This window comes from Chiloscyllium punctatum, chromosome 9 (assembly GCF_047496795.1).
Source record: "Chiloscyllium punctatum isolate Juve2018m chromosome 9, sChiPun1.3, whole genome shotgun sequence".
Classification (NCBI taxonomy): domain Eukaryota; kingdom Metazoa; phylum Chordata; class Chondrichthyes; order Orectolobiformes; family Hemiscylliidae; genus Chiloscyllium; species Chiloscyllium punctatum.
This window is the reverse complement of record NC_092747.1, coordinates 3,867,360-3,889,283: the sequence shown is the minus strand read 5'-3', so window position 1 is coordinate 3,889,283 and position 21,924 is coordinate 3,867,360. Positions and strand designations below refer to the sequence as shown.

General features: G+C 43.1%; 2 protein-coding genes across 3 annotated transcripts in view; one reads left to right on the top strand and one right to left on the bottom strand.

Moving 5' to 3' along the window:
* Window positions 1-411: 411 nt before the first annotated feature.
* Window positions 412-15,871, bottom strand: spcs2 (signal peptidase complex subunit 2). Of its 2 annotated transcripts, none has more exons than XM_072576730.1 (5): window positions 15,758-15,871; window positions 13,246-13,329; window positions 11,467-11,626; window positions 6,047-6,182; window positions 412-5,606 (listed from the first exon to the last, which is right to left on the bottom strand). In XM_072576730.1, exons 1-5 carry the CDS (start codon window positions 15,794-15,796, stop codon window positions 5,420-5,422), a joined length of 606 nt encoding a protein of 201 aa, XP_072432831.1. In that variant the 5' UTR covers window positions 15,797-15,871; the 3' UTR covers window positions 412-5,419. The 2 variants fall into 2 exon arrangements, with proteins under 2 accessions (XP_072432831.1, XP_072432832.1); XM_072576731.1 differs by having other exon boundaries at window positions 13,246-13,326; window positions 15,758-15,843.
* The window catches only part of xrra1 (X-ray radiation resistance associated 1), a 102,728-nt gene continuing 96,600 nt past the window's right edge, over window positions 15,797-21,924 (top strand). Inside the window, exons 1-2 of the mRNA XM_072576728.1 lie at window positions 15,797-15,915; window positions 16,112-16,283. The gene's annotated coding sequence lies outside the window, so the exon portion shown is untranslated. The remainder of the gene's footprint in view (window positions 15,916-16,111; window positions 16,284-21,924) is intronic.

The following is a 21,924-nucleotide window of genomic DNA, read 5'->3' as shown; positions in this document are numbered from 1 at the left end:
CAATATTCATCGGGTTTTGTAAATTCATAATTACCTACTTTAAATTAGGTGATGACAATCATCCATGTAACTGATAAGTTTTTCAATTTCTATAAAATATACTGTCTCTGGGTGTAAGGCAGAGACTTGTGAGGAAGATGCTTTGAATCTCTAGGCAGCTGTCTAATAATAAAGCTACTGCTGTTGTACAGAAAACTTGTGTCATCCAGATTTGCAGAACAAAGCAGACATCAACAGTTAAGGATGGAAAATAAATGCTTGCCTAATTGCACAGGGCAGTTGAGGTTCAAGCACATTGCTGTGGGTCTGAAGTTACATGCTGGAGACCAGCAGTTTCGTTCCCAAAAGGGTATTTGTGAACCAGATAGGAATTTTCCCAACAACTGGCAACAATTGCATGGTCATCAGACATTTGATTCCAGATTTTTATTGAAATTAAATTCCATAAGCTGCACAGCAGGATTCGAAACCAGAACTTCAGAATATTACCTGAGTCTCGCAATCAATAATCTCACAATAATACTACTGCACCATCACTTCCCCCAATAGGGTACTAGCAGTTTGGAACTCCCTTAAAATGGCAGTTGATGCTAGATCAATTGTTAGTCTAAAATCTGAGATAAATAAATTTTGCAGTCATAGGTATTAAGTGATAAGGCAGCACTGCAGAGCTTAGATCTGAACCATTGAATGCAGGGTCACTTAGTTCAGTCTATAAGTTGCTGCTTATTCTGTTTGGCCCACACCCCACAGATACCTAGTTTTGAATTGTTAGATCTGTTTATCACCATGAAAAATGGTGACTGATGACATATAAGATGGAAAGTGATGGAAAGTGGGACTTCGTCTCCACAAGGATGGTCCAATGATCACTCATAGCAATATTGGCATAGATTCATTTTTGCAGGCAGATTACTGAGGATGAGGTCGTATATGATTCTCCCTCATTATAGAGTAATAGAGTTATACAGCACAGATTCAATCAGGTTGATCAGTAGTGCTGCTGCCAAGCTAATCTGGGTGGGGATTTCTGTATCCATCATCAAAAGTATATTCCACAACCCTGCCACCCTCAATGCTTAATAGGAGCATGGAGGAGTATAGTATCATCAGAGTCACAGAATTATACAGTAGAGAAACAAACCAGCAGAAATGGTCCAACTCATCCATGCTAACTAGATATCCTAAACTAATTCCATTTGTCATTCCTCAGCCCATCTAATTAAGCTCCCATTCTACTCAAACATAACTGTCTTCTCTGTCCACTACGTTGCCAATTTTAGTGTCATTTGCAAACTTACAAACCATACCTATACATTAATATCCAATTTTTAAAATACTTTATGTGGCACTGATGCTCTTGGTCTCAGTCAACAGAGTACACTATGTGATGATCACCAGGAGATAGCCTTGCCCATTGTTTAACCTGACATCAAGAGATTTCAGAGTGTTCACTGTCAATGTTAAAGGCACCCAGGGCAACTTCCTACCTGCTGCATGCCAACACCTCTGCTTGACCTATACTATTGATTGGCCAGGTCTTATCAAGGAATAGTGTGTCATTTGGGACATTATCTAGGCTTTGTCTTGCTTACACTCTACTGACAAACCATTTCTTTGCTAGGGAAGTGCTCATATCCAACATGCCGTTGATGGCTTATACACATTGGTGTTTTGGAAACTGACTTATAACTACTGAATCTTTACCAGCTGGCTAGGGAGATGAAATATACAAATTTTAGGGAACTTTTTCTTGCTTCTTCCTCCTACTACGAGGAAGCAGTTTGACCCTGAGAAGTACTGATCACGTTGCTTTTGCCTGCTGAGTGCCACTTTGGTTTACTTACACTGAAAACTAACGACTACTCCCTCTCACAGTAGGGTTCATCCAACTTTTGGATTAGATCACCCTATATTGGTCCTTACCTTTACCAAGCTCACACTTGGGAATCTAAGTTGTGATCAACAAGTCTCAATAGCCACACCCCAATAAATTTGCAATTGGCAGGTCAAGCTCGGTGAGGGTATCCATTAGCTGCTGAATTATGAAGACTGATTCTGGTGGTCTGTGCAGTTTATACAAATCTAAAATCAAACGGTTGTGAAGGTAAATGAGCACCATGTTATGGAGATATTAAGCTCAAAAAGACAAGACATCCTGCAAATTGTGTTTAGCTAATTTCCTTTAGTTTCTTTTTGAAAGGTAATAGATTGGTTCATGAGGGCAATACTGTTGAAAATTTGTATTGTGAACTATGAGGATAATACAGAGCAGTTGATAAAATTAACAGATGTGTAGCTGTTGAAATTTAGTGCAGTGAATTACGAAGTAATTAATTTTGGTCGAAAGAATGTGCACAGGCAACATGAAACAAATGGTACAATTCCAATTTGAATCAACACCATTCATGAAACCCTGGTCATATGTACTAACATCAGCTCGGTAGCTCAATCCATTGTCCTGTAAAGTGCACAGGATAGTTTCCTGTGTAAAGATGCAATGTCAATGCAAGTTCTTATAGGATAATCACTAACTTTCACAAATTATAACATAATGGAATACTGTCTAATCAATCACATTAAAATTACCAGTGAACGAAGTAGATTTGATTTCAACAGTTTCTAATAGACCACAGCCAGATAAAACCAGTTAAACACTTAAAACCTTTTTCAACTCCCAAAAGGGTGGAATGTCATATTACAGGAGTAGCTGTTCATTGGAATAGAAGTTCAAATCTCCAACAAGGCAGTTTGAAAAAAAATCTAGTATCAGTAAAATATCTTTGAAGCTGTTACACGGTCAGAAAATATATCTATACACTTTAGTTCCGTTTGTAATTTCAGTCGAATACGAATATAGATGATTCTCAACTCAAAACGGTCTCTCAAAATCAAATATTGTACCAAACAACTACCAATAGTTCAAGATCTACCATTATCTTCTAAGGACATATTATTTATGGTCCAAGTACTCAATGGCAGAGATAGACTGTTTCAAAGCTAGCTTCAGCAAACATCCAGATCAAAACGATGACAGACTTGGAGGGCAACACAATGTATTCTAGGCTTTGCCCATTAAGTGGGCTTGAGGAATGAACAACATTTTGATCAGTTGTTGATTGCATTCTTTAGATTATGCACAATGCAATTATTGTTCAATTTTGTTGGATGCGCTAATCAGACAGCTTCATATTAAATCGAGTTTCGTTGTAACTGCACCGATTCAGGGAGCAGAACGTATACAGTATTACTTTTTGACTTGTGTCTTGAAAGATGAGCCAGTCACTACATCATACTCAGTCTCCTACCTGGAACTCTTGTTTGAAGAAGTTATCTGCTACAGCTATTGAATTTACATCAGTTAATCAGAGGAACCTTTTTGGAATTTTCCAATGTAATTTGCATGTTTTACCTGGAGAATGTGCACCATCACAAATTGTGACATTTGATTGGATTATTCGAAACAAATTTAAATTGGTATTTCACAAATATACATTCACCATAAGTTGATAACTTCAGGATACAGCCTCAGTTCATACATAAATCACTGCTCCATCATCTACAAACTGGATGCCCTATTTCCCCACATTCTATCAAGGTAGCCCTTCAAAAGAGTACTTTCACTGGCTGTTGGGCACCTTTGAGAAATCCCAAGTCACAAAAGGGGCTGTGTGGATGAGCACGTTTGAGAATTTTTTTTCCAAAGGACACACAAAGGGACAATGCTGCTCCACAAATACTTTCACTCATTACACCATTCAGCATTGGAGGGCAAGTTTCTTTAGAGTCATTACAGGCCGATCTACACTTTGACAAGATTTTAGACAGAACACAAGAGACCGAAGACACTGATTACCGTTGCCTGGGATAGGTCACAAGCCCCCCCCCATAATAAAACTTAGACGTTTCCCCTAAACAGAGGCAGCCAACTGCTTGCCCACTGCCTTGTTCTATTTTATTCGACCAATATCAGAACAATTTAGAGTGGAGGGTATAAAAATACAATTGCTTTGACTCTAACTTGCCGAAGGTTTGCTGTGTGAAACTTTAAGGATAAACAGAATAAGCATTCTAGAATAAAGGAACTGAACAATGTAAACAGAGTTTCTGCTCTTCCTCCCAAAAACATGTAACCAGCATCTATAAGGATGTGCGCAGTGTTGGTTAAGTAGACATGTCACTTTGTTGGGATCAATTCTCTTCTGAAACTGTTGCTAAAGTTTGATTAGGCTTAATCTCCAGGTGGGAATCAGTAATACCTCAGAGGCCTAGCAATACCAATACAGCTTAACACTGACAAGAGATGACATCTGTAAAGTGGAATGTCCACCAGCCAGATGTTAGAAAGAAAATCCCATTGCCATTCTTGGAACAGCACTATTTTGAAGAGCAGAAGAAACTGACAGCAGTGATAGTTTGAACTCATCTACCATCACTGGAATTACAGATTCTGATACATTAAAGCTTAACCTCACCTGACCCATGTCCTTGGAGTCACTGAGGGATAATGTGCAGTAGCTGCACTGGTTCATTCTCTAGCTCACTGCTCATTACTTTAGTGCAAATGGGCTAGAAACATTGTTAAGAATTTGTCCACAAGACAGCCCCCTTCAAAGATCATCCCAGCAGATTACAATCTGGACCTACACAGCCCATTGGAAAATCAAGCCTGAAGATACTGGCCAAAGTCCACTTCTGCCTAACAGAAAGTGCACAGCTCATGACATCAAACAGTCCAGTCAACAAATTCCTCTAACTCCCTACTCAAAGTGAGCACAACTCCAAAGGGTTGATTGTTCTGTAGTATCTGGCACAAGGCAACAATCTCAACTGAAAGGCCAAAACTGGTTCGTTGTCCCCTCTGTTACAGCTCCCCTGAATGATACCAACTACTTCTGCCCCCACCTTCTATAATGGATATTAACAAAGGATAAGTAGTTGTTGACAAAACTTCATGTGCAAGGAATAAATAGTACATGTCACAGCACTGGAAGGTTGTATTTTCTCAAGAAGATAGTCTGTATTTGAACATCTATATTTTCCAAGAATGCATCCTTGCTATCCCTTCCAGCCAGTCATCTACCTATACTGGAAACATGAAAACCCCTTTGCCCATCCATAAACTCCAATCCCTAGGCACCAAATCCATCATTTTTCAGTAGGGATAGTCTAAGATTGGACCAGGCCAGTTGAATCACATCTGACCCTTCCACAAAGCTGAAGGCATTGTATAAATGCAAGTTGCTGCGGCTGAACGAATTTAGAAAATGTGAAGTGCTCCTCCAACCCAAAAGGAGAATCAGTGTTGAAGAGGGTGCAATCATAACAAAGATATTTCCACAAAGTGTTTTTTTTCTCCCCTTTTCTTTGCAAGCATTATCTCAGCAATACAACATAATGCAAAGAAGCACACATGTTCTTATTTAACTTTTTTCTTCTTCCCCAAGGAGTCATGAAGCTTTGACACTTCCACCTCAAACAAATCCATAACCAGGGTACCAGACTCATCAAAGAAGTACTCGAGAGACTTGGTGAACTCCCTCTCTCGCTCCTGGTTGGTTCGCCCATCAATGAAAGTCATCTTCAAGGTGTACTGATCATCAAACCTAAAACAGTAGAAATTAATAATATGCAAAATAAAAGTGAGAAAATAATTCAAAATCAGTTAGTACTTTGCAATTATCCCCACAAACTACTTTCAGTAAAGACTGTTGGTGCAGGACATGTGGTTAATCTTTGTGGTTGGCCAGACAAATCAGCTCCGAAACCCCTAATCTCTATAAATAAGCTACGAGCTGCTTGTTAAAATATTGGTGGCCAGGTACCAACCACAGCAGCACAGCCAACGCCCAGCAATATGAAAGATTCTGGTGCATTTGCTGAACCCTTCAGCCTCAAAGAACAAGTATGAGACGAGTCTATTCAGTCAAACAGGGCTACCTCCAACTGCTCAGTATCATTGCATTCAACCAAAATTATCAACTGAAATAATTAAGTAGTTTGAGATTAAAATGAACTTGTTAAAAAGAGAAAATCAATTCAATACCTCCGCAGAGATGATGAGAGTTGCCAGATGTCACCGGGATCCAATCCAGCTGGGTCTTTCTCTACGGCAATTAAAAATATGCTTCTCTCTTTGTAAGAGGTATAAAACGTAAGAATCCCCATCATAACAAAATAGGTATAGATATGTTAAAGAAAACCAGAGACTTTAGCACCACTTTCATGTGTATAATTAGAAAAGTCACTTTCTTATTGAATGTCCGAACATATTGGAGAAGCTGAATGATCTACTCAAATAAGATATGAAATACTTGCTGAACAGGATCAAAGCCAATCTTCTCTCAATGCCATATTCCTGCTTTCTCCACATACCCATGTTTGTCTTTAAAGTCTAAAAACGTATGGTTCTTTCTTGAAAATATTCAGTAACTTGGCCTCCAACACTGAGGTGCAGAATTCCACATGCAAAATACTTGAGTGAAGAAATTTATTATCTCAGGCCGACACTGTCTACTTCATCTCTAGGACTTTGCCACCTAGTTCTAGGCTCCCAACCAAGGAATACATCCTCTCTGCACTTAGTCTATCCAGCGTTGGTAGAATGTCATATGTTTAAATTAGATCCCCTCTCACCCTTCTAGAATCTTGTGAATACAATTCCTGAAGAAGGGCTTTTGGCCAAAACGCCGATTTTCTTGCTCCTCGGATTCTGCCTGACTTGCTGCGCTGTTCCAGCACCACACTAATCTTGACTCTGATCTCAAGCTCTAGTGAATACAACTAGGAGAAAGTGAGGACTGCAGATGCTGGAGATCAGAGCTGAAAAATGTGTTGCTGGGAAAGCACAGGTCAGGCAGCATCCAAGGAGCAGGAGAATCGACGTTTCGGGCATAAGCCTTCTTCAGGGATGAGGAAGGTGTGCCAAGCAAGACCCTCCTCCCTACCTTTTATCTTAGCCTGCTTGGCACACCTTCCTCATTCCTGAAGAAGGGCTTATGCCCGAAACATCGATTCTCCTGCTCCTTGGAAGCTGCCTGACCTGCTGCACTTTTCCAGCAACACATTTTTCAGCTCTAGTGAATACAAGCCAGTCAATCAAAATCTCTCCTCAAAGGACAGCCCCGCCACCCCAGTATCAGCCTAGTGAACCCCTGCTGCACACTCCATCGAATACCAAGTATATCCTTTCTTGGGTAGGGCTACCAAATCTTCTCAACACTCAGTGTGGTCTCACTGAGGCCTTAACATCTCTGCCCTTAAACTCAATTCCTCTTGCAAAATACAATTTCTTCCCGAATTGCTTGCTGCATTTGTTTGTCTGCTTTCATTGACTGGTATTTAAGGATATCTAAATCCCTATAATACTATTTAAATAATTTATTTCTGTTTTCCACATCAAAATGCTTAAGTTCATAATTAGCTTTGAACTGCACCTGCACTGTTTACCCACTCAACTTGTTTAAATCACATTGAAGCCTCCTTCTGCGGCACGGTGGTACAGTGGTTAGCACTGCTGTCTCACAGTGCCCGAGACCCGGGTTCAATTCCTGCCTCAGGTGACTGACTGTGTGGAGTTTGCACGTTCTCCCCGTGTCTGCGTGGGTTTCCTCCAGGTGCTCTGGTTTCCTCCCACATTCCAAAGATGTGCAGGTCAGGTAAACTGGCCATGCTAAATTGTCCATAGTGTTAAGTTCATTATTCAGAGGGGAGTGAGTTACTCCAGAGGGTCAGTGTGGACTTGTTAGGCCAAAGTGCCTGTTTCCACACTGTAGGAAATCTAATCTAATTTGTTCAGCATGATTTGCCTTTCATAAATCCATCGTGACTTTGTCCAATCCTATTAATGCTTTCCAAATGTTCTGTCATTGTTTCTTTTATAACAGACTTTCATTCTCCCAAGGACTGATGTCAGGCTAACATCTGTAATTAATTTTGTTTTTTCTCAACTCTCCCTTTTCAATACTAAGGTCACATTCATCACCCTCCAATCTGTAAGAACTACTCCAAGGTCTATAGAATTTTGGAAGATGACCATCAGTACATCCACTGTTCCCAGTGTCTAAATCCAAACTACATATAGATTTAGACCTTGGTGATTGGTCATCCGTTAAACTTATTTATTTCCCCAGCATGACTTTCTTACCAATACTGATTTCCTTCTATACCACCCTCTCACCGGACCACTAGTTCTCTTACTTCGCCATTTACTACTTGTTCCACATTTCTTAGATAATCATTGCTCGTGGGCAATTAGAGGTAAGCAATAAATGCTGTCCATCCTCACTGATTTTCCTAAACTACCTCAGTCTACATAATCAATGTTGTCACACACAAGACCTGAACTTCAATTGGCAGTTCTGCTGAGAGGACATGGCAAAGATTTTTATGGCTTTTCTTAAAAAGTGGTTGAAACAGAATCAAAATGGATTTCTCACAGCTACAGAGAAAGAGCAAGCTGACTGCAAGCAATTCAGCTAATTGAAGGGTTCTTTTCAAAGACTCTGCAGAAGTTCCATGGTACAAATGCCATTTTTCCTATGCTATAGGATTCTGTAAGTGAAGCAAAAGAATGGGATAAATTTTATTGCCAGCCATATGGAAAAAGATTCAGAATTAGTTTGAGACCACAAATTTTCTTATCGCCAACTCTGTAGAAAGGTGGTAGGCTAGTAAACTAAATTTCGAGTATTTGGGGTGAAACTGTCCTTCCATCATGCCCATCACAATACATTGGGGAATTTCCCTTGAACCTTGACATTGATAGGGTCAGGACAGACACCACAAACTGGTGTAGCCTAATATACACACACAGGTCAACAGAGCACTGGAGTGGAAACCTTCTCAACCTCTTTCAGGAGTCCAAAGGCACTGCCAACATCAAGTCCGCATTTCTCTCCAATTAAATGTTTTGAGATGCAGCAACAATTTTAAAATCACCTTATTTTTAAAACCAAGCTGTAGACTAAGTTAACCGACGGGACATTAACTGCCTCAACCTCTCCACCCCTCTCACCCACTCCAACCTCTCACCCTCGGAATGTGCAACCCTCCACTCCCTCCGTTCCAACCCCAACCTCACTATCAAACCGGCAGACAAGGGAGGCGCGGTAGTAGTTTGGCGCATAGACCTTTACACCGCTGAAGCTAAACGCCAGCTTGCGGACAACACCCCCTCCTACTGACCCCTTGACCATGACCCCACCTCCCAGACCATCCATAACCTCATCACCTCAGGGGATCTCCCACCCACCGCCTCCAATCACATAGTCCCACAAGCCCACACCGCCCATTTCTACCTCCTGCCCAAAATCCACAAACCTGACTGCCCCGGCCGACCCATTGTCTCAGCCTGCTCCTGCCCCACTGAACTCATCGCTGCATACCTCGACACGGTCCTGTCCCCCTTAGTCCAAGAACTCCCCACCAACGTTCGGGACACCACCCATGCCCACCTCCTCCATGATTTTCGCTTCCCTGATCCCCAACGCCTTATCTTCACTATGGACATCCAGTCCCTGTACACCTCCATCCCCCATCACGAAGGATTCAAAGCCCTCCACTTCTTCCTTTTCCGCCGTACCAACCAGTACCCTTCCACTGACACCCTCCTTCGACTGACTGAACTGGTCCTCACTCTGAACAACTTCTCTTTCCAATCCTCCCACTTCCTCCAAACCAAAGGAGTAGCCATGGGCACTCGCATGGGCCCCAACTATGCCTGCCTCTTTGTAGGATATGTGGAACAGTCCATCTTCTGCAGCTACACTGGCACCACCCCCCACCTTTTCCTCCGCTACATCAATGACTGTATCGGCGCTGATTTGTGCTCCCACAAAGAGGTTGAACAGTTCATCCACTTTACCAACACCTTCCATCCTGACCTCAAATTTACCTGGACCATCTCAGACTCCTCCCCCCCCTTCCTAGACCTCTCCATTTCTATCTAGGGCGACCGAATCAACACGGACATTTACTATACACCTACCGACTCCTACAGCCACCTAGACTACACCTCCTCCCACCCTGCCCCCTGTAAAAATGCCATCCCATATTCCCAATTCCTTTGTCTCCGCCGCATCTGCTCCCAGGAGGACCAGTTCCAATACCGTACAACCCAGATGGCCTCCTTCTTCAAAGACCGCAATTTCCCACCAGACGTGATCGACGATGCTCTCCACCGCATCTCCTCCACTTCCCGCTCCTCCGCCCTTGAGCCCTGCCCCTCCCCTCCAATCGCCATCAGGACAGAACCCCACTAGCCCTCACCTACCACCCCACCAATCTCCATATACATTGTATCATCCGTTGTCATTTCTGCTACCTCCAAATGGACCCCACCACCAGGGACATATTTCCCTTCCCTCTCCTATCAGCGTTCCGAAAAGACCACTCGCTCTGTGACTCCCTCATCAGGTCCACACCCCCCCACCAACCCAACCTCCAATTCCCAGCACCTTCCCCTGCAATCACAAGAAATGCAAAACTTGCGCCCACACCTCCCCCCTCACTCCCCTCCAAGGCCCCAAGGGATCCTTCCATATCCGCCACAAATTCACCTGCACCTCCACACACATCATTTACTGCACCCACTGCACTCGACGTGGCCTCCTCTATATTGGGGAGACAGGCCGACTACTTGCGGAACGTTTCAGAGAACACCTCTGAGACAACCAGACCAACCAACCCAACGACCCCGTGGCTCTACACTTCAACTCCCCTCCCACTCCACCAAGGACATGCAGGTCCTTGGACTCCTCCATCGCCAGACCATAGCAGACGGCTAGAGGAAGAGCGCCTCATCTTCCGCCTAGGAACCCTCCAACCTCAAGGGATGAACTCCGATTTCGCCAGTTTCCTTTTCCCCTCCCCCCACCTTGTCTCAGTCCCAATCCTCGAACTCAGCACCATCTTCCTAACCTGCAATCTTCTTCCTGACCTCTCCGTCCCCACCCCCACTCCGGCCTATCACCCTCACCTTAACGCCCTTCCCCCCCCCCCAAGTACCTCCTCTCCCTACCTTTTATCTTAGCCTGCTTCGCACACTTTCCTCATTCCTGAAGAAGGGTTCACGCCCGAAACGTCGATTCTCCTGCTCCTTGGATGCTGCCTGACCTGCTGCGCTTTTCCAGCAACACATTTTCAGCTCTGATCTCCAGCATCTGCAGTCCTCACTTTCTCCTGTAGACTAAGTTACACCTTTATGGAGTTCAAGATCCCAAATGCTTTGCTAACTACACTCATGAATTCCCTATGTTCCTACACTCTTTACAACTGTGTCATTTAAAGCTCCACAAAAACATTATCCACTTCCCTGCATTAAAATTCTTTAATTAGTGGCCATAGGATCTTTCATATACATGAGGGGACAGATGCAACTTCAGTTGAAAGATGCACCTCCACAACTAAAGCATTGCCTCAGTACCACAACAAAGTAACTGTTCACCGCTATATAGAAAGGATATGAAAGGACACAACCTGCAAGGACACTCTTCGACTCAGGAAAAGGGTGCATGTAGTCCCAAATAAGTGCAATTATTGCAAAGACACAGGAAATTGTGCAAATGAGGAGTCGCCCATCAATCAGTCCATAATTCTCCTCATACCCGTACTTCTCCAAAAGGACCTAACAAGAAATAAAAACGATGAAAATTATTGAATCAAGAGCAAATGTATGTCAAAGATTAAATCATCCTATCTCTCTGGACATTAATGTAATGTTAAATGGTTAAACTGTACTGTCGTTCTCCAAGAAGCTGAACATTCTGGAAGTGGGTGGGGGTGACATGCATGCAGGAATGTGGATGACCCACACTTCATTTGGGCAAAGTTAGAAATCACACATCACCAGGTTATCGCCCAACAGGTTTATTTGGAAGCACTAGCTTTCGAGGTGCTGTTCCTTCATTAGGTGGTCAGGGTACCCGCAAGCATTACCAACTGGACTGTACAAAGGGGATGTATTTCCTTTGTTTGGGGCTCATTTGACTCAACTTTGCATGCTGCAAAGTGTGTCAAAGAGGTCACCGAGCTTGTACAGGCTGTAATAAACATGAACCGTTTGCAGAGGTTGGTGTGTGCACCTTGCGTGTGAAACCTCAGGAAAAGAACCTAACATGTATACACAATAAAGAGATAAAACAGTAAATGTTGAAAAGTATGCAGCAGGCCAGGCAACATCTGCAGATAGAAACGCTTCAAGACAATGACTTCCATTGGAAAGATACTAAGTGTACCTGGACAAATACTGATGAGCATCTACTCTCAATACACCAATAGCAAGAGTAAATATTGCAACCACTTTACAATATCAATGCAGTGGAAGTCGGCAAAGCTCCAGAAGACCACAAGCTGCTCTCAATAACAAGAGAACTTTGGTTCGGTTGCATATGGAATACTGCATACAGTTCTGGTTACTGGATTACCAAGGAGATGTGGATGCTTTGGAGAGAGCACAGAGGAGGTTCACCAGAATGCTGCCTGGTATGGAGGGCACTAGCTATGAAGTTGTTGAGGAAATTAGGATTATTTTCATTAGAAAGGAGGTTGAGGGGGGATCTGACTGAGGTCTACAAAATCATGAGAGGTATAGTCAGGGTGGACAGCAAAAAGCTTCCCCCCCTCCCCCTCCCCAAGAGTGCAGAACTCAATTACTAGGGGACACGAGTTCAAAGTGGGAGGGCAAGGTTCAGGGGAGATATGCATGGAATGTTCTTTATGCAGAGGGTGGTGGGGGCCTGGAATGCGTTGCCAGTGGAGTTGGTAGAGGCAGGAACAATAGCATTATTTAAGACATATCAGATACACAATTGGGCAGGGAGCCAAGGGATACAGATCTTTAGAAAATAGGCAGGTTTAAAACAGGATCTGGATCAGCGCAGGCATAGAGGGCCGAAAGGTCTGTTCTTGCGCTGTAAATTTCTTTGTTCTTAAGAGACAATTGGTGGTAAGAATAGCCAACAGTCTCCACACCTCAGAAGAGAGGCAAAGTGGAGAACGCAGAGATTTTGCAGTGACCTCAGCCAGTAAGGGAATTAAATCTGCGTTGTCGGCCTCACTCTGCATTGCAAACCAGCCATCTAGCAAACAGAGGTAATAAACCCCCAAACAAAAAGTCATCAGTAAAAGCAGGTTGTCTTACAACTTCAAACCCAATGTGTAATGATTAGAAGATTGCCATGGTTTGGCAGGGGATGCAATTAGCTGTAAACAAATGGCAAAGATTCCATTCTGCTATTATCTTACCTTTTTAGCAGCATCGTCCAAGGCATTTTTCACAGCTGCACCATCCCACTTGTCAATCTTAATTGGCTTGTCATCGATCTTCCACTAGGAAAAAGTGAGACCCAGAAACAAAATCAGCCCATCACAGCAGGGCAGATTCTTTAAAAGAGCTACCCATTTAGTCACATTCACCTGGCTTCTTCTCATATGCTCTTTACAAAATGTATCTGTTTCCTTTAGAAATATTCCACTTTTTTAAAAAATCCAATGCTCGTGACAGCATTCTATCTTTTCAGCCATTCCCTCTCTTTTTGATAAGATTCAGGATCCCCATTATTGGTTCAGTGAGAGTAGTTGCTTCCCTATTATAGATAATCATTAAGTTTTGACATCTGATGGTCTCCTAACACTTTCATCCCCACTGTTTTAAGAAAGGGGTAATTTCTCAAATGGCATGTCTTAATGTGTTAGCATCTCTGATGAACCCTGTCCATGGCTTTTCTTGATGCTTCCAGTTACCTGCCCCCTAAACACTGTCTCACTCACCATAACACCAGCCTTACACCCCCCCAATCATGTTCCTTAAAAGCAACTTCTTTGCTGGTTCAGTTGTTCAGTTTGTCATGCATCCATTCATTTCCAGTAGTGTGCTTTAACTTTTTTTATTCTCCTGCTTAGAATTGCTTGTTGCTCAATTTGAGTTTTCCAACAGCCCAGACCTAAAGACTATTGGCTGAGCAGAAGAGGACAAATATATTAAGCAATATTCTGAATATGAATAACAGGAAAATTGCAAACTAAACGATATCAGTAAATAGAATTGCTAGCTCAAGTTTATAACTCTGCACATAATTTGTTAAAAATCATATCACTGAAACCAAGAAATAAAGTGCCTTCTTCAGTATCTGAAAATGTTTGAAACAAACAAGGGGACACTAAACTGAGAGATTATCCTTTTAGGACAGAAAAAATTTGTTTCTCTGAGGGTTGTGCAACTTCAGCACACTGCTTCAGAAGATGCTGGAGGAATTCATTGAATCTACCTCTGCCTTAAAAATATTCATTCTTTTAAATCAGGGAAATCAAACATTACAAGGGTAAATGAAAATGTGGAATTCAAAACAAAATGACCAGCCTTGGTCTTAAATGACAGGTCAATCTCAAAAGGCTAAATGACCTACTCCTGTGAATGCATAGATATGCAGCCCTCGGCAAAAGTGAGGACTGCAGATGCTGGAGATTAGAGTCAAGTGTGGTGCTTGACTCTAATCAGGAGATTCGATAATTCAGGCAAAAGCCCTTCATTGGGGTTTTGTTGGAACCTCAATTGTCTGAAACAGAAATCTGACTTTTCTGTTCTCAGAAGCTAACATCTTCAACTTATTTCCTATACTCAATGTGTTACTCTACCGGCTGGGCTAGAGAGATCTGAGTGAATTAACTATATGAATTGTCACAATAACATTTATTCAGCACTTAAATGTAATAGAACACCCCAACTACAAATCAAAAGCTACCAGCACAGATGGACATATTTAGGTAAATGAAAATAAACAGGCTTTAAGGAGAGCCTCAAAGTAGGAAAACAAGTTAGAAACTTGTACAAATTACAGAATTTAGTGCCTGAGAAACTGAATGAACAATGGCAGAGTAATTAAAATTAGAGATGCTCAAGAGACCAGAATTAGGAATATTAGGATTGCAAAACCATGAGGTTACATACAGGAAGGGATACAGTTAAGAAATTTCAAAACAAAGATGAGAACTTTAAAATTGAAGTGCTACCTAACTGGTTAGCACATGTCAGCAAGCACAGTACTGACAAACAATACTGCAAATTCAGGCACAAACGGCATAAATAATTAACAGGCAGTTAAACTTACGGGTTCTTTTACCAAAATAAAATGGGTCTTTATTTCCTCAAACATGCAAATACTGTGTATAAAAAAAAAACCAGAACCATGCAACACTTCTAAGATTCACTGTACTGCTTCAGTGAGCCTTAGAAATGTTCTGCTCACAAACACAAGATAGTGCTCAAGGTAGACATGCGACATCGGTGCTTTCTTTATTTTTAACTGTACTGGCTTAATGCCCGCCAAGTTTGAAGAGTGTAAACATACCGCGTTGTAGAGGTCAGGAGCTACACTTTATTAAAGGATAGGTAAGGCTTATAGAACCAGATGAGTGGATCAGTGAGAACACAGCTGTGTGACTGAGGAAGGGAAAGGCCACGTCGGCCATCAGCTAATCTGGAAAGGCGCCAGCCCAGAAGCGTGGGTGCCACTTGAAGCTTCCCCATTACCCTGGGCTGCAGATAGCTGCGATCGGAGCGGACTGGCAGGGACCGTCCGCCGTTACCCGCCTGAAAATAAAACCCAACTTATCGCTCTCTCCCCAACTCCCGTCGTCGAAGAGCAACCTCAGCCCGATAAAATGAAGCTTCGCGAGAAAATACTTTTCACAGAGAGAGAAAAAATATATAATTTCGGCCGTAGATTGCTGGATAGAAAAGAACATCCACTCGACTCACTTTGGACAGAAAACCGCTTTTTCCGCTCTTCGCCGCCATCTTGTCTCCTTCGGCCGTCTGCGAAGGGGGCGGGGCCGGCTGGAATAACGGTTACGAACGCCACGCGTGTTCACGGGATCCAGCCAATCCCAGACCGAGCCGACCCCTCTGCGTCACAGGTGAGCGCGCGGCAACGTGACACGAGGTGCGCTTGCGGTTGGCGAATGCGTTTGGGCCAGCCTTGGGCGGGAGGGAAGTCAGAACTACATATCCCAGGGTCCATGGCGCGTGCCTCCCCATCTCCAAGGGCCGGGCCGGTCGTGCAGGGTATTACGGGAAATGTATGCTAATGTCCGGATCTCTTCTCTCGCCCAGGCTGGTTGGCGTGGTGTTACCATAGTGACGATGGCCGGTTGCTGAAAATTCACCATTCAGGCTAGAGCCGCGCAATTCCAAGGCAGGATAATCATCCTCGGACAGAAAAGAAAAACATCAGCAAAGCAGCGCTGAACCTTTAAGTATAGATGGTGTCTGTCAGTCACTGCAGGTAATGGAGGAGGTGGACAGCGTCCTGACTGTGTACCTGGAGGAGGAATGGTTTCCTGTCATCATGTAATATAGTCTGGGAGATTTTACAAAGTCATGCGGATTATCAAAGATCCTATTCTAATCCCATTTTCCAGCATTTGGCCCTTAGCCTTGGATGCAATGGCCTTTCAAGAGGTCATCAAAATAGTTGTTCCCTGTCTGAGTTTCCTTCTCAATTTCCCCCTCAATTCCTCTCCTTGTTTTGAAACTGTACCTTCTGGTATTGATTCCTCTGCTAAGGGGAAAGGTCTCCTCCTATATGCTCACATCAGAACTTTGTACATCTCAATCAAATTTCCTCAGTCTTTTCTGCTCTAAGGTAAACAATTTCAGTCTACCTAATCTTTCTTCTTGGTTGGATTGCTCTGGATCAGGCAACATTTCTGATGTACCTCTTCTGCACCTCTAGTGCAATCACATCCTTCCTGTAGTAGTGTGGTGATGGCCCATTCTCTCTCTCTTCACTTAGATTACTTACAGTGTGGAAACAGGCCCTTCGGCCCAACAAGTCCACACCGACCCACCAAAGCGCAACCCACCCAGACCCATTCCCCTACATTTACCTCTTCACCTAACACTGCGGGCAATTTAGCATGGCCAATTCACCTAACCTGCACATTTTTTGGATTGTGGGAGGAAACCAGAGCAAACCCACGCAGACACAGGGAGAATGTGCAAACTCCACACAGAGAGTCGCCAGAGGCGGGAATTGAACCCGGGTCTCTGGTGCTGTGAGGCAGCAGTGCTAACCACTGTGCCACCATATGCCGCCCATGCCACTGTGCCGCCCATGCTACCACTTTCATTGTGGAAAGAAAACAAGGAAAGAGACTGGTTGGAGTACACTGCTTGGTGGCAGTGAGAAAGTCAAATTGCAGGTGCTAGCCTCCATAAGCAGATTCGGGCCAGGGTAACTTGGATAGGAAACCACGTGTGAATGAATATCAAGTGCTGGCAGCTTTTGTTGCTAGCAGAGGTTGCAGCTGCACAGCAGTCCACAGGTGAAGGTCACTTGTCCCTCAAGACTGCTCTGCTGTTCAATGGCTGATCTGACTACTCCACATTCCCACAAACTCCCTTATCTGACAACCTATCACCTACTTGCTTATCAAATATCTATCTAACACTAAGTATATTCAAGGCTGAGATAGACAGTTATTTAATCAGTAAAGGAGTCAACGGTTATGTGAATTAGGTAGAAATGATCAGATCAGCTATGATCTCATTGAATGACAGAGCAGACTCAATGGGCAGAACAGGCTACGTTATTCCTACATCTTATGGTCACCTTTTTTCACTCTGCCATATAATTGACAGACAGACATGTTGCTGGTTTTTGTTTTTGTCCTTTTGTCTTTCCTTGACCATTCAGTGCCTCAAATCTGCTTAATTATACAATTCGACTGTGATTCCTATGTACCTGAGCTCCACTTTGTGGGTGGCACGGTGGCACAGTGGTTAGCACTGCTGCCTCACAGCGCCAGAGACCCGGGTTTAATTCCCGCCTCAGGCGACTGACTGTGTGGAGTTTGCACGTTCTCCCCGTGTCTGCGTGGGTTTCCTCCGGGTGCTCCGGTTTCCTCCCACAGTCCAAAAGATGTGCAGGTCAGGTGAATTGGCCATGCTAAATTGCCCGTAGTGTTAGGTAAGGGGTAGATATAGATGTTGGGGTATGGGTGGGTTACGCTTCGACGGGGCGGTGTGGACTTGTTGGGCCGAAGGGCCTGTTTCCACACTGTAAGTAATCTAATCACTTATGCAGCCTTTGAGTGTCATGACTTTATGTACTTTTGACAGCTTTCACTAAATTGAAGGGAATAAGTCAAATTATGATATTGTTGCTTTTACAGAAACGTGGATGAAAGAGGGACAGGATTGGCAGCTTAATGTTCCAGTGTTTCACTGTTTTCGAGGCCGGAAGCAAAAGAAATGGGGAATTGCATTACTAGTTAGGAGTGTATCACAGCTGTGTTGAGAGAGGACAAGGGATCCTGCAGCAAGACATTTTGGTAGAGCTCAGGAATAGGAAAGGTGCAAACACAATGCTGGGATTGCACTACAAACTTCCCAGCTGCCAGTGGGAGACCGAGGAAGAGGTATGTAGACAGATTCTGGAAAAACGTAAAAATACCAGGGATATTGTGGTGGGTGATTTTAACTTCCCCCATATTGGTTGGAACTCCCTTAGTGTTAGAGGTTTAGTTCAAATTGAGATCAATTTGTTAGGGTTGTCCAGGAGGGAGTTTTAAAACAGTATGTGAATAGGCCCAATGAGGGAAGTTGCTGTAATGGACCAGGTATTGGGAAATGAGTCTGGTCAGGTGATTAAAGTTTCAATGGCAGACCATTTTTGGAATAGTGACCATAATTCTGTAAGTTTTTGAATGCTTATGGATAAGGACAAAAGTGGACTTTGGATGAAGATATTAAATTGGAGGAAGGCCAACTATAACTGAATTATGCAAGAATTGAAGAATGTAGATTGGGAGTGGCTGTTTGAAGGTAAATCCACATCAGAGTCTTTTAAAGATCAATTGATTAGAGTGTAGGACATGTATGTTCCTGTGAAAATGAAGGACAGGAATGGCAGGATTCAGGAGCCTTGGATGATAGGGAAAATTGTCAGTTTAGTCAAAAAAAAGAAAGCTTACCTAAGGTCTAGGCAACTAAAAACAGATAGAGTTCTTGAAAAGTATAGAGAAAGTAGGAAGGAGCTCAAATGGGCAGTTAAGAAGGTTAAAAGTGGCAGTGAAATGTCCTTGGCCAGCAGGGTTAAGGAGAATCCTGAGACATTTTATATATAAGGAGCAAGAGGGTAGCTGTGGAAATAGTAGGCCCACGCAAGGATAAAGTAAGGAGATTATGTGTGGAGCCAGAGGAAATTGCGTGAGATCCTTAATGAGTACTTTACATCAGTATTTACTAAAGAACGGGACATCAGGGATGTTGAGGTTAGGAAAAGTGTGCGAATACTCTCGAGCAGGTCAACATAAGGAAGGAGGAAGTGTTAGGTATCTTGAAATGCATTAAGATAGATAAGTCCTCAGGGCCAGATGGGATCTATCCTGGATTACTGTGGGAGGCAAGGGAGGAAGTAGCTGGGGCCTTAACAGATCTTTGCAACCTGTTTGGCCTTGGGCAAGGTTTCAGAGAACTGGAGAATGGCCAATGTTGTTCCTTTGTTTAAAATGGGAAACAGAGATAATCCATGTAATTGCAGGCTGGTGAGGCTCATGTCAGTGGTGGGGAGTCTGTTGGAGAAGATACTGAGAGATAGAATTTATTCACATTAGGAAGCAAATGGACTTATTAGAATTAGATTTTAAGTCATGTGTATTCAAGTGTAAAATACAGGAATATAATGAAAAGTGTACAATGTTGCCGCACATAGCAAAGTACCTAGTTACAAATCTTAGGTACTAAAATAGATCAGGTACAAAAATAGAAAAATAAAGAAAAAAACTAAAAGTTCTACATTGCAGGTCTTCATAGAATAAATTAGAAAAATATAGAAATAAAATTAAAGGATAGACCTTACAGTCCTTCACTAGCCTGCAATTGTTCCACGCTGGAGGCTTTCCACATGTGGTCTCACTCTCCCCCACACTGAGCTAGAGGTTTGTGCGGGGAATGTCGTGTCTCACCACCTTGATTGAGTCTTTTGAAGAGGTGACAAGAATGATTGATGAGAAGCATAGATAGAGTAAATAGTCAGAAGCTTTTTTGCAGGTTGGAAAGGTCAATTACAAAAGGTTCAAGGTGAGAAGGGGAAAGTTTAGGGGAGAAGTGTGGGGAAAATATTTCACCTAGAAGGTGATGAAATACAGTGCTAGTGGAGGTGATGGATAAGGCATGTTAGTAATGTTTAAGGCATACCTTGATAAACACGTGAATGGGAGGGAACAGTGGGATAGAAACTGAGTCTGAGTAACAAGTAGCAGGTCGAAATAAGGATTAGGAATCGGCACAGGCTTGGTGGGCTAAAGGGCCTGTTTCTGTGTTGTATCGTATTGTATTATATTTCAGGTTTATGCAAGATGATGTGCTGAAGATTCCCAAAGCAGCAAGGTTGTAAAATTTAGAGGCAAGGTCTTGAAACACAATGGATAATCTCAGTCTCTGAGCCAGGAGCTCTGGGTTCAAGTCTACACTCTGGTATTTGAAGGGCCAGAAAAAGCATGTTTTTAAAAAGGTCAAACAGTTAAGTAACAATTTTTAAATCCTTCCAAAAGATCCCAATGGCAGGTTGTTAGAGCGTGAGAAAATCCTAGTTAAACAAATGAGATGTAGGAGCTGAAGTACCCCATTCAACCCATCGGGTCTGCTGCGCAATTCAGTGAGATCATGGCTGATCTGATCATTCACATCTCCACTTTTCTGCTTTTTCCCCATAACCCTCAATTCCCTCACTGATTAAAATCTATCTCCGTCTTGAATATACATAATGACCCAGCTTTCATAGCCCTCTGTGGTAAAGTATTCCATGGATTCACTACCCTCTAAGAATAGAAATTCCTCCTCATCTCTGTGTCAAATGGGTGACCCCTTATTCTAGGATTATGTCCACTGTTCCTAGACTCCCTCACGAAGGGAAACAACCTTTATGCATCTACTCTGTCCAAGTCCTTTCAGACCTTGTATATTTAAACAAGATCACCTCTCATTCTTTTAAATTTCCAACCTACTCAACTCAGAAACTGAACTAGACTAGCTAAATAAATGCAATTGCTACAAGAGCAAGTCAGAGTCATAGAGATGTACAGCATGGAAACAGACCCTTCGGTCCAACCTGTCCATGCCAACCAGATATCCCAATCCAATCTAATTCCACCTGCCAGCACCCGGCCCATATCTCTCCAAACCCTTCCTATTCATATACCCATCCAAATGCCTCTTAAATGTTGCAATTGTACCAGCCTCCACCACATCCTCTGGCAGCTCATTCCATACACGTACCACCCTCTGCGTGAAAACGTTGCCTCTTAGGTCTCTTTTACATCTTTCCCCTCTCACCCCTAAACCTATGCCCTCTAGTTCTGGACTCCCCAACCCCAGGGAAAAGACTTTGTCTATTTATCCTATCCATGCCCCTCATAATTTTGTAAACCTCTATAAGGTCACCCCTCAGCCTCCGACGCTCCAGGGAAAACAGCCCCAGCCTGTTCAGCCTCTCACGGTAGCTCAGATCCTCCAACCCTGGCAACATCCTTGTAAATCTTTTCTGAACCCATTCAAGTTTCACAACATCTTTCCGATAAGATGGAGACCAGAATTGCACGCAATATTCCAACAGTGGCCTAACCAATGTCCTGTACAGCCGCAAAATGACCTCCCAACTCTTGTACTCAATACTTTGACCAATAAAAGAAAGCATACCAAACGCCTTCTTCACTATCCTATCTACCTGTGACTCCACTTTCAAGGAGCTATGAACCTGCACTCCAAGGTCTCTTTGTTCAGCAACATTCCCTAAGACCTTACCATTAAGTGTATAAGTCCTGCTAAGATTTGCTTTCCCAAAATGCAGCACCTCGCATTTATCTGAATTAAACTCCATCTGCCATTTCTCAGCCAGATCCTGTTGCAATCTGAGGTAACCG

Bases quoted from the DNA above. Each gene is read 5' to 3' on its own strand.
- spcs2 (XM_072576730.1), bottom strand. From the start codon at position 15,796: ATGGCGGCGAAGAGCGGAAAAAGCGGTTTTCTGTCCAAA. The intron at 13,330-15,757 runs GTGAGTCGAGTG...ACTTTTTCCTAG, and splicing joins AAAGCGGTTTTCTGTCCAAA to TGGAAGATCGATGACAAGCC. The intron at 5,607-6,046 runs GTATTGAATTGA...CTACTGTTTTAG, and splicing joins CTCTCATCATCTCTGCGGAG to GTTTGATGATCAGTACACCT.